The sequence below is a fragment of the Coptis chinensis genome, chromosome 6 (genome assembly GCF_015680905.1).
Source record: "Coptis chinensis isolate HL-2020 chromosome 6, ASM1568090v1, whole genome shotgun sequence".
Taxonomy (NCBI): domain Eukaryota; kingdom Viridiplantae; phylum Streptophyta; class Magnoliopsida; order Ranunculales; family Ranunculaceae; genus Coptis; species Coptis chinensis.
This window is the reverse complement of record NC_141461.1, coordinates 46,982,435-46,994,652: the sequence shown is the minus strand read 5'-3', so window position 1 is coordinate 46,994,652 and position 12,218 is coordinate 46,982,435. Positions and strand designations below refer to the sequence as shown.

The 12,218-nt window shown below is 39.8% G+C and overlaps 1 protein-coding gene across 1 annotated transcript; it reads right to left on the bottom strand.

The window, feature by feature from the left end:
* Positions 1-313: 313 nt before the first annotated feature.
* LOC147493281 (uncharacterized) lies at positions 314-850 on the bottom strand. The gene has a single exon (XM_086567805.1). It carries the CDS (start codon positions 848-850, stop codon positions 314-316), a length of 537 nt encoding a protein of 178 aa, XP_086423931.1.
* Positions 851-12,218: the final 11,368 nt, after the last annotated feature.

Below are 12,218 nucleotides of genomic sequence, written 5' to 3'. Positions count from 1 at the left end.
TGGTATTAATCTTTAGGATTCCAGGTGGAGGAAGAGTCCAGAAACATTCAATGATTTTCGGTGCTCTTCTCAGCTTGTGTTGAAGATTGAAGACTCTAAGAATCTTTAAGTCATGAACCGAGTTCTCTATATGCCCTGTAGATCTATGGTGAGCTCGAATGATTGCTCGTCTTGCTAAAAAGCAAATTTGCGATAAGCTTGAGGCTTTATTGTCGTAAAGTGCTCTGTTTTTGTTCTTCCAAAGACTCACCATCGTAGTTATAGAACAAGCTTTCCACATATCAAGTATGAGGGAGTTGTAGTGTTTCCCTTGCTACTGCACGTCCTGAAATGATTTTGGGTTCTTGTGAGTGTTGAAAATGTCTCGAGCATAGGTCCATACTCTTTTGGCCAAAGGACAATGAAAGAGAATATGCTCCAGAGTTTCTTGATGATTGAGACAGATGCAACATCTGGAAGCCAGCTGCGTTTTCCTCCTTTGAAGTTGATCATCTGTTCGTGTTGCTCCGTGTGCCAACTTCCATGCTATCCCTTGTGTTTTCGGCAGAATTTTTGAGCTCCATATATATTTACACCATGATGGTTTGGCTGATTTTTTTCTGATGGCTTCATGAGCTTCCGAAACTGTGAAGTTCCCAGTAGAAAAGGCTAGCCATACCCTAGTATCATCTCTTGAGCTATTTGGCTGCGGAAGAGTGCCCAGTTCAATACCCATTTGCTGCAACATTTGAGTCATATTTTCAGAAAAATGCCAGTTATCACCCTGAATACAATCATTGAGCTTTGACTGAAACTTAACAATATCCTTTCTCTCTTCCTGAAAGAAGTCGCAAAGCGGTTTCTTCAACATCCAATTCTCTCTCTAGAGATTGATATAGGTGCCATTGCCCACCGTCCATCCATGTAGATCTTTCATCTCACTTAGAGCCCATTTGATACCATTCCAAACAGTGGATGTTTTGTAATTTGACCATCCCCCTATTTGATTGGTATATTTACCTTTCATGAAGGACGCCCAATCACAATCCTCTGTTAGTAGGCTCCACGCTTGTTTCATAAGCATTGAGAGATTTATATCTTGAAGTCTCCTTAGCCCCAGTCCTCCTTCCTCTGTAGGCTTGCATGCTTTCTCCTATGATACAGTGATAGATTTCCTTTCCATCGGGTTTCCGCTCCAAATGAAATTTCTGATTATAGCTTCACATTCCTTTATCACTAATTTCGGCCACTTGTATATAGCCATATTGTGTACTGGGATGCTGTTTAGAACATGTCTTGCAAGAACTACTCTTCCTTGGAAAGATAGTAATTTTTTGGCCCATCCTGAAGCTTTTCTTCTGATCTTATCCACCAACGGAGCAAGTGCTACTTTCGTAACTCTCCCCATGACTAGAGGTACCCCTAGGTATTTTTCAGGCAGGGTTCCTTCCTTGATATTCAAAGTCTCCTGTATAAGATTTTTCCTTCTGGTTGTCATTGGGCTGAGAAAAATCTTGCACTTGTCTTTGTTAATGATTTGTCCAAACGAGTCTTGATATCTGTTAAGAATCTTGACAATATGTCTAGTGCATCTCATGTTAGCATTACTAAACAAGAAAATATCATCTGCAAACATTAGATGTGATGGACTACAGTATTTACCATTAACCACCATATGTAGAATCTTCTTCTCTTGGACAAGCTTGCTGATGTTTCTGCTTAAACAGTTCTCTGCTAGCGCAAACAACATTGGAGAGAGTGGATCACCCTGTTTCAGCCCTCTCTCTGCAGAAAAATGACCTTTCGGTCCCCCATTGAGTAGTATAGACATTGAGTTGCTAGAAAAAGCTCCTATTAGCCATTGAATCCATACTTCACAGAATCCCACATGCCGAAGGACTGCCCATAGAAATTCCCAATCCATTGTATCAAAAGCTTGAGAAATGTCGATCTTGATTGCTAAACTTCCCCCATGCCGAGGTGTTTGGAGCTCATTGATTAACTCGGAAGCTAACCCAATGGCTTGCTGAGAGTTTCTATTTGGGATGAAACCGTATTGCTCCTTGCTAATGATCCTTTATGCAATTGGGTTCAATCTTGTGGCAAGAATCTTGGTGATGATCTTGAACACAAAATTAGAAAAACAGATAGGCTTGAATTTGTTAACTTGATTGGCATTCTTTTATTTCAGGATTAACACAATGAAGTTCGAGTTAACTCCCATAGGCAAACGAGATTTGATGAAGAAGTATCTTATAGCTCTGACTAAATCATATTCCACAATGTCCCAGCATTGTTGAAAGAAAAAACCTGTAAATCCATCTGGGCCTGGGGAGTTGTCAGCTTTAAGGTGAAAAACCGCTGCCATCACTTCTTGTGCAGATAGGATGGAAGATATCTTTTCATTGTCTTCTCATGAAATTACCTGTGGCATATTTTGAATTAGACTCCAGTCAATCGCATGCTTGGATTTTTTGAATTTATCCTCATAGTGATTAACCAAGAACTCTCCAATATCCTCCTGAGTGCTGACTGTGTTCCCCCACATTGTTTTTCAATTCCGAGATCAGAGATTTGCTTCTATTGCGATTCACCATTGTGTGAAAGAACTTGGTGCTTCTATCATTATCATTATCCCAGTTGGCTCTTGATTTCTGCCTCTAGAACATTTATTCCTATTCTAGCAATTACTCGACTTTATTCTCTTGGCTCACCATTTGCATAATGAACTCCTCGTTCATGTTCCCTTGATCAAATTGTTTTTGCATCTACTCTAGACTTTTGGATTCTTCTTCAACTTTAAATTTGATGTTACCGAAGACCTCCCTGTTCCAAGATTTCAAAGCACTTTTCAGTCGCTTTAGTTTTTGTGTCAGGATATAGATTAAGTGGCCTGACACTGGAACATCCTAATTTTCTTTAACCGTGTCTCTGAAGGTTGAGTGTGAACACCACATGTTGAAGAATTTGAAGGGAATATTTTTTGGTCGAGGGATATCTACGCTTCGACCCACTATAGGAGAGTGATCCAAGCATAGCCTGTTGCATACCTTATAGTTCCATCCCGGGTATTTGGAGCTCCAAAGAATATTGAAAAACATCCTATCCAGTTTTCCCAGAATTTTTAATCTCCCGACTTGCTTGTTCCACCAAGAAAAGTGAAACCCATTGCAAGGAGCTTCCATCAAATGATTGGAACCAACAAAATCTCTGAAATCAGTCATCGCTGCTGTAGATGGTCTATGGCCTCCCTGTTTGTCTGAGTAACTCAGATAAGCATTAAAATCCCCAAGAATTAACCATGAAAGGTTACTGAGGCTTAGCTGATGAAGATCCATCCATAATTGCCTCTGATTCACATAGATGCAATAGGCATGAATAATAGATAAAAGAACTCCATCTATCTCCACTGTTAACTGTTGATTGGAGCAATGTATCAGATTCGGAGTAGCAACTGTTGTCTTCCAGAAGAGCCAAATGTTAGGAACTCTATTTTGACTAGTGTTGTAAAAGAAGCAAGAACTTATTCCCACAGATTGGAGATAAGACTTGGAGATATCATCAGGGCTGATCATTGGTTCTGCAATACCTACTATTTCAGGATCCCATTTATTGATGAGCTTAGAAAGCCTATTTTGCGACTTGTCGTTCGCAATTCCTCTTATGTTCCAAAAGATGCACCTCATTGAGATTGAGGTTTTTTATTGTAATTTAAGGTATAAACCACCTTTAATTATCCCTTTTTCCCAGTCCTAGATCGTGATATGGACCTGGTAGCTGGGGGATATGTTTGTTGCATCTGCCACTGTGGTTTGTTTCAACTCTTGAAGATTAGATCAGATTCTTGAGTGTCATTCACCATTAATCCCACAGTTTGATCTTATTCCTCTTGTTCATCATCCTCCGCCAGGTCTCCCCATCTGGAGGGAGGGGTTTCTCGGTCAGGTTGTTCTTTTTCTTCCACTCCTTTATGCTGGTTGCGTACTAGCATTTGAAGGACTTTCTCCACTTCAGTCTCGGCCAAAGTTTTTTCAGCATAAACTTCATGGACTCGAGATAATGATGCGGCACTACTTCCTGCTGATTTCGGATCCTGTTCTTGCTGAGTCCCCTCTTTTCCAGCACTGTCAGTCACCTTGTTTTTCTCCAAAGTAAGTACTTCCTCCTCCCTGACTAACTCTGCATTTTTATTCTAATTCTGAGTATGTGTACTCTGATTTTGTTCTGCTTCCTGAATTGATTCTCTTTCTTTGCATGTCCCCCCATTTGCGTCGTGTTCTTGTTCATCAGCTAGCTCCTGCTCCTCTATGGTTTGAATTTCCTCAATCTCTAGATTTTCAAACCTATTCTGAGTTTGAGTTTCCACCGGTTTCTCATTAGTTTTTGGTCTCCATATTGCCTCTCCTTGCTTACTAGTTTCAACTTGCATCTGTTTTCGACCTCTTTTCCTTCTCGGCTTCCCTCCGAGAAATTCTGCATCAGGTGTAAGGTCAATCACAACATCTTTGTCTTTATTTTCTTTCCCTCTAGAAGTTTGCATATCACCTTTTAGTTTCCTACATTCAGTAACCAGATGCCCGACGATTTTGCAGTGGGTACACATCTTTGGTAACTTCCCTATCTCCACTGTCTGCCAAAACTTCACAGACTTTGTTTTCACATAAATCTGATCAGGGATGGGTTCAGATAGGTCCACATCTACCAGAATCTTCGCATAATATCCGTATTCTCGATTAAGAGTTTTCTCATCGATTTGCATCGGATAACCAACCCCTCTTGCAATGGACATAAGGGTTTATGGTTCCCAGAATTCTTGTCCAAGTCCTGGAAAACGAAACCATACTAAAGCATGGGACTGCCTCTGGCTATCCGGACAAAAGTTCGGTGTCCATTGACTAATTCTTATTGGACTTTTATCAAAGTCCCAGGCTCCTTTCGCCCAAACTCTATTCAGATCCTCAGCATTGGAAAATCGCAGAAATAGATATCCTTTACCAATGGGAGTAATAAGCCACTCACCTGAGGGCTACCAGATTTTCCTTGCTATTTCACGCACTTTTTCGATTGGTACTTTCTGTAGATCAATTCTACCCACTAAACAGAATTTGCAATAAAGCAACCCTTTTTCATACACCTTTTCTGGAATGGTGATGGCTGGGTAGTCCCCCATCTTCTCAGGGTTTGGAAGTTCTTGAAGTTCCACTTGTTGTTGTGTGGCTTGCTTTGCTGCCTCAGCATAAGAGATTTTTGGAGCTGTTTCTTGTACCGTAGGCTGGCTTTGTTGATTTTGTTCCTTACCAATGTCGATGCTCTGAGTGGGTCGCATCGCCTCTTGGTTGCTTCTTTTATCATTAAAGGAGCTTTCGAATTCATAAATATCCATGTTTTTTCTGTTTCTTTTCGGAACTCGGCACTGTTCACAATGAAAGATTTTACCCTAGAAGTAACATACCATAAAGATTGTAGAAATTAGCCTTTTCAGAACTTTCACTGTAAGCAGTGAAGGATTTGACCCAAAAAGGCAAGAAGAGAAAGACTTATCGGAACTAACACTGTTGAGCAGTGCAGGATTTTACCCGATATAGATATGGAAAAAAGTTGAGGAGATAGAGAAAAGTCAGAATCTTTTGTTTTTGCTAAAAGCGGCAAAAAAGAGAGGTGCAGGATCATAAGCGCAGCTTATGTAATATCACACCCAGTCGCCTCTAACATGGTCCTATTTCTAAAATTATTTCATATCTGATCTATTTTAAGTACACTTCAAGGTTGAGATTAGAAGAAGAGGATGGGAGTCTTTGGTTTTGTTGAAGGATGCGAGTTATTCTCCATCTCTCACTCTTTCATTTTACAACATGCAACGAGGGGAGGATGACCGCGTCATGGTTGTCAGGGTTGGCCACACATTTGAGCTTACTAAGGAGGTGGTGAGTAAGGCTCTGGTGATTCCTCTTAAGGTCTATACTCAGACAGAATAGTCCCCAGACAACAAGACCATCGATGTGGTGATGGCAAAAACGCTTCTCAAGAGTAGGAAAATCCCTACATCACATTGCTCATTTTAGACTTCGCTGCGAAGGAATCAGTTGGCAGTATCTCAATGGATAGCCTTCAACTTGATAGGCTCAGTAAGCCTTCTGATATCGGTAAGGCGATGCTCCACATCCTGTGGATTCTTCAGGAGCAAAAGAACAACTTTTGCATCGCCACCTTCGACTGGGAGCAACTCTGCAAACCCAAGAGATCCACCACCCCTCTACCAGTGCTGGTCACTAGGATCATGCAGCACTCAGGGTTCGATGCTATAGACGATATAATAGAGGTAAGGAACGCTACCAGAGGTCCTATCTATGCCCACTACATCCAAAAACTCTGGCATCAACCTGCCAGCAGAGGCGCCGTGCAAGCAAGCGTTACCGACCAATGGACTACTTCGCTGAAGGTGGCACTCGATAGTCCACTCAGCCTATGGACAGAATTCATTTCCTCCATGAGGGCTAGAGGATTATGTACCAGCATGTCCACCACCTCAGGCAAGGTCAGCGAGTCATTATTGAGGCTCAGCAAACCCTCAGAGAGGAGCAGCAGTCTTTCCAACAGGAGTAGTGACGTTTCCAGCACAGTGTCACAAGGATACTGCAGAGCATTAAAGATGCACTCCCGCATAATGATAAACACCTGAAGTAGTTGGGTGGTAAGTAAATCAAAAAGTATTAATGAGGTTCATCATAAATTGTTTGGAAGATGGATTGGTGTGAGTTGTGAAAGAGAAAATGTAGTATTCTTAGCTTTAGGACTTGTTTGTATTGAATGAACTTTTATTGAATGAACAACTTAAAGGAAACAAATTGATTGATGAAAGAAAACTTGTTTGATTGAAGATTGAAACATAAACTTGAAAGAAATAACTTTAATTGAATGATTGAAACATAAACTTAAAAGAAAGAGAATTAAATTGAATAACAAAAAGTAAAACAACTTGAATGTAAATGACTTAAAAAAATAAATCTTACACTACTCCTACATGACACTAGAATAAGTCTAGGTGCCTTCTCTCCTCTTACTTTTAGGTTCTTATACCCCTACTTTTACAAAAGACTGATTTACCATCTCCCTCTACAATCAAAACACCTCATCATGTTTGTTTTATGCTTTTCCTTTTTCCTTTTTCCTTTGGCTTTTACCTATCTTCTTGATCAAGCTAGGTTTTGACAAGTCTTCTTTTGTATCATGGCCATCCATCTCTAGTCTTCTGAGTTAAGGATGTGACTTTCAGTTCTCTGGTTTTGAGTCTTTGACCTTTGATCTTTGACTTTGACTTTGACTTTTCCAGCACTTTTTCATAACAACTTCGAGTCTTCATAATAAGCATTAATAAGGCCCCTTTTGGTGCTAAGATTCAGCTTTTATGATAAGTAGTCTGAAATGATATGTAACCTGAAAAAGGCAATAAATACTATGAGTTATCTTTTTATTATGCGTAAGAAGGGCTGTAATGCAGTAACGTAAGGGTGATAAAATGTACATTTGAGAGCTGATCACCACCCCTAAATAGCATTTTGTTTGTCCTCAAGCTAGGATGAGAGAAAAGACTAAGATCACAAATGAGTGATTTATTATTATTATACTAATCTCGTTTCATGAAGTGCGAATGCATTGACCATATACAACAAGGCCTTAAACCACTAGGAATTCCATAGTGGACGAGCTTAAGCCTTGTGAGAGTTTTCCAGAGAAGGTACTCACAAACTTCTTCTATCTAGTACAAAAGGTCTTGTCTCCTTATTTACTCTCAGAAATCTATACATCTCATTAGCGGGGAATAAGGACAAACTCCTTTGAACTTAGAATAACATATGTACAGTAATTTAATCATCTAAAGATAAATGTGCACACATGAGCAATAAAATGCAAAAGTAGAGTCGTTTCCGAAACTTTTGGAGAGCGTCCTTAAGGTGGGTTCTCCAGGGATGTGTTAAAACACAAACTCTCAGATAGATTCACTCAAGTTTCGTTATCTCAAATGCAGTATGCATTTATATTTCTCACATACATGAATGACGTCCAAAGGAAATTGGGGTCGATTGATCACACTTGCCACTTACTATCACACCATCATATTCCTAATTGAGCTAGAGGTCTTTTATTAGGAGTTATAAGGATAGGATGGTGGTTTAGAAAGAAAAAGGAAAGGGAAAACAAAAATCTTATAAGTTGAGAAATTAGGTCTTCAAGATACTCGTAACTAGAGAATAACCTCATTTTGTTCTTTGCTTCCGAATTGGGACTCATTATTTAGCCTTTTAGCTTTGTGACTCCATATGATTTTGAAATTTTGGGAGTTCTAACTTTGATTTTGTTTCTTTTTGTTTTTGTTTATTTCGATATCGAGCCCTTTTGATTTTTTTTTTGGAGTTTTGGTTTTTTGATGGGTCTTGTTTTTTTTTTTTTTTTTTTTTTTTTTCTTTTCAAAGCAACTAACTGATCTGATTTTGTATAAGGTCTTCTCTTCTCTTTTTCTGATAACCATCCAATTCTCAACTCCTCAGCTGGATAAACTTTTTATTGTGTGTTGTAACGGGTCAGGGATTTACGGTAAAGAATAAAAAGGCTTTTAGAAATTGTGAAGGCTCAAAAGGGGTAACTATAAGAAAACTATCTTTTTGGGTTCTTAACCTTTATTTGGCTATATCGATCCAAAAAAGGCCTAAATTCTCTCCTAGGATATGGCGTGGTGATCAAGCAAGTGGATGTGTAGTCTTTCTATCAGGACATCCTTTGTGTCCTCACTCAATAATCATTCAGATGAGGCTTTTAGCTAGATTCTCACAGGATATGAAACTTAATTGTTTTAACCTTAGTCTCGGAAACTCACTGCTATATACAATCAAATGTTTATGCATGTCATTCATGAAAAGATGCAGAAACTATTATACGTATATTAATCTAAGTTCGAAGAACAAATCCTTACTCTATTGCTATAATGAGACTTCTAAACTTTTTATTCATTATAGAAAAAGGAAACAATACTAGCTTTTAGTACTAAACAGAAAAATATTTTTGGTCTTTTTTTGAAAAAAAAAAAATTAGAAAGGAAGAAATATACGACTATATCTAATATAGAAAATGCATAATTTTTGCAAAATGTTACTATACTACCCCCAAATAGAAATATGTTTTGTCCTTATGAAGAGATAAGGAAAGAGATTACAATGAAAACATGAGCAAAAATGGCGATACACCTGTATTATGTTCTTCATGATGAAAATATACCATTGCACCCCAAAATAAGTTTGGGGCGTGGGTTGTTTGATATAGAACGAGAACTGCATGGTTTGTACTAGGGATAATTATTCTACTATGAGCTTTTTGGGTTTTTGTATTTTTTTGAAAACATATGTAATGTAGAAAAGAAAAATGGAAAATTTTGGCATGATGTATTTATATTACCTTCTACTCATATACCCAATTCCACATAAGAAACAAATAAAACAAGTAGACAATATTAAAATTACACTACTAGTTATAGTTATACATAAGTTTGAAAAGAAACAAACTGAAAATAAAACATAATTATCTATACAAATACTAGGGAGCTGCCTAGTCAGAATCCGTGCGGGACTCGTCACGACGTCGAGAAGATCCTTCTCCTTGCTGACGTCGGGTCCTAGGGTGTCTATCACTACGCAGGAGTGCATCTCTAATGCTCTACAGTGTCCTTGTGACATTGTGCTGAAAACATCACTGTTCCTGCTGGGAAGACTGCTGCTCCTCTTTGAGGTTTTGTTGAGCCGCTCTAATAACTTGCTGACCTTGTCTGAGGTGGTGGACGTGTTGGTGCAGAATCCTCTGGGCCTCATGGAGGAAATGAATTCCTTCCATAGGCTAAGCGGACTGTTGAGTGGCATCTTCAGCAAAGTAGTCCATTGGTTCAGTGGCAAGTGCTTGCTCGGCGGCTTTGGCGGTAGATGGATGCCAAAGTTTCTGGACACAGTGGGCATAGATAGGACCTACGGTAGCGTCCTTGACCTCCACTAGAGCGTCTGTAACATCGAACCCCCATTGCTTCATGATCCTAGTGACCAGCACTGGTAGAGGGGCGGTGGACCTCCTGGGTTTGTAGAGTTGCTCCCAGTCGAAGGTGGCGATGCAAAAGCTATTCTTCTACTCCTAAAGAATCCACAGGATGTGGAGCATCGCCTTACCGATATCAGAAGGCATGACTGAGCCTATTAAGTTGAAGGTTGTCCATTGAGATACTGCCAACTGATTCCTTCACAGCGAACTCTGAAACGTGCATTGTGATGTAGGGTTTTTCCTACCCTCGAGAAGCATTTCTGCCATCATCACATCGATGGTCTTATTGTCTGGGGACTATTTCGTCTGAGTATACACCTTCAAAAGAATCCCCATACCCTCACTCACCACCTTTTTTTTTTTTTTTTTGCTAAAGGTAATTGATTAATAAAAGAATAAGAGTTACATGGAACCAAAAGTAACAAAACAGAACGAGAAATAGGAATACAGGGCCTTTACTAGAATATGGTTATCTAGTTAACAAATTGAAAATAGGTAGTATAGTGGTTCTCCAAATTTTTCATGAAAGAGGGTCGAGATTCCCACCATATATTGTCTCCCTGAGTTAGAGCAGCCCCATGTCTGGCACAGCTGTCTGCTCCCAAATTAGTCTCTCTCTAGGTTGGAGTGACATTTATCCATGCTGCTTTTCCCTTCAGTGATTTCCATATTTCCTTAACTCTCCAATGCGTTGTGTTGTTCTGGAAACATGAACAACTGATGAGGAGTCCCATTCCACCCAAATATATCGCCATCCCAGTTCAAGCGCATGCTTAATGGCCTGCACAATTGCCATTGTTTCTACCATGTAATTTGTAGACGTACCCATTCCGCCAGTAGCTGCTCCCAGAAATTCTCCTTTGTAGTTTCGGAACACAAACCCCCATCCTAACCGTCCTGGATTTCCCCTCGAGCATCCGTCAGAATTTATCTTGAGAATACCCGGAGGAGGTAAGAGCCAAAAGCATTCGAAGATTTTTGGGAATCTTCAAAGTTTGTGTTGGAGATTGAAGTGTCTAAGAATCTTGAGATCATGCACCGAATTCTCCATATGCCCCGAGGACTTATGGTGAGCTCTTATAATCGCTCTCCTGACTAGGAAACAAACTTGTGGATAGCTTGGAGTTTTGTTGTCATACATTACTTTGTTTATGTTTTTCCATAGACTTACCATGACCGTCAGTGAGCAAGCTTTCCACATGTCCAAGATGAGTGAACTGTAGTACTTGCTCTGCTATCTCACGTCAGAGAATGACTCCATCTCTCATTGTATGTGAAAAATCTGTTGAGCAAACTTCCAAACCTTCTTGGCGAATGGGCAGTGAAATAGGACGTGATCTAGAGTTTCCTCTTGATTTCGGCATATGCAACATCGAGATGCAAGGTGAATTTTCCTTTTCTAGAGCTGGTCATCAGTTCAAGTAACGTCATGTGCTAGTTTCCATGCAATGCCCTGTGTTCTCAGAAGGACTTTAGAACTCCAAATGAATTTACTCCATGTTGGCTTCGGAGTTTTTGTTCTGATAGCTTCGTGTGTCGCTGCCACTGTAAACTGCCCAATTGTAGAAGCCATCCAAATTCTTGAGTCCTCTTTAGAACTATCTGGCTGTGGTAACTTAGAGATATCAATTCCCAGGTGATGAAGCACTTGCGTCATTTCATTAGAGAATAACCATCTATCCCCCTGAATGTATTCACTGAGTCTAGCTTGATATTTCAGAATTTCTTTTCTTTCCTCTTGAAAATAGTCGCATATGGGTTTCTGCAACAACCAATTCTCCCTCCAAATATTAATAGCTTCTCCATTACTGACGTTCCAGCCATGCAACGGTGCCATTTGAGTGAGATCCCATTTTATACCAATCCAAACTGTTGAAGTTTTGTAGTTGGACCATCCACCAACTCGGTTAATGTATTTACCCCTCATGAAATCTGACCAGTCTCCTTCTTCAGTCAACAGAGTCCAAGCTTGTTTCATAAGCATGGATAGATTGATATCTTTGAGCCTCCTTATTCCTAGCCCTCCCTCCTCTGTTGGTTTGCATGACTTCTCCCAAGAGACGGTGATAGCCTTCCTCTCCGTTGGGTTACCACTCCAGATAAAGTTCCTGATGATGGTTTCACATTCTTTTATCACCGATTTTGGCCATTTGTAAATGGCCATG

What these genes read in the sequence shown, in the direction of transcription:
- LOC147493281 (XM_086567805.1), bottom strand. Translation starts at nt 850, where the DNA reads ATGTTGAAGAAACCGCTTTGCGACTTCTTTCAGGAAGAGAGAAAGGAT.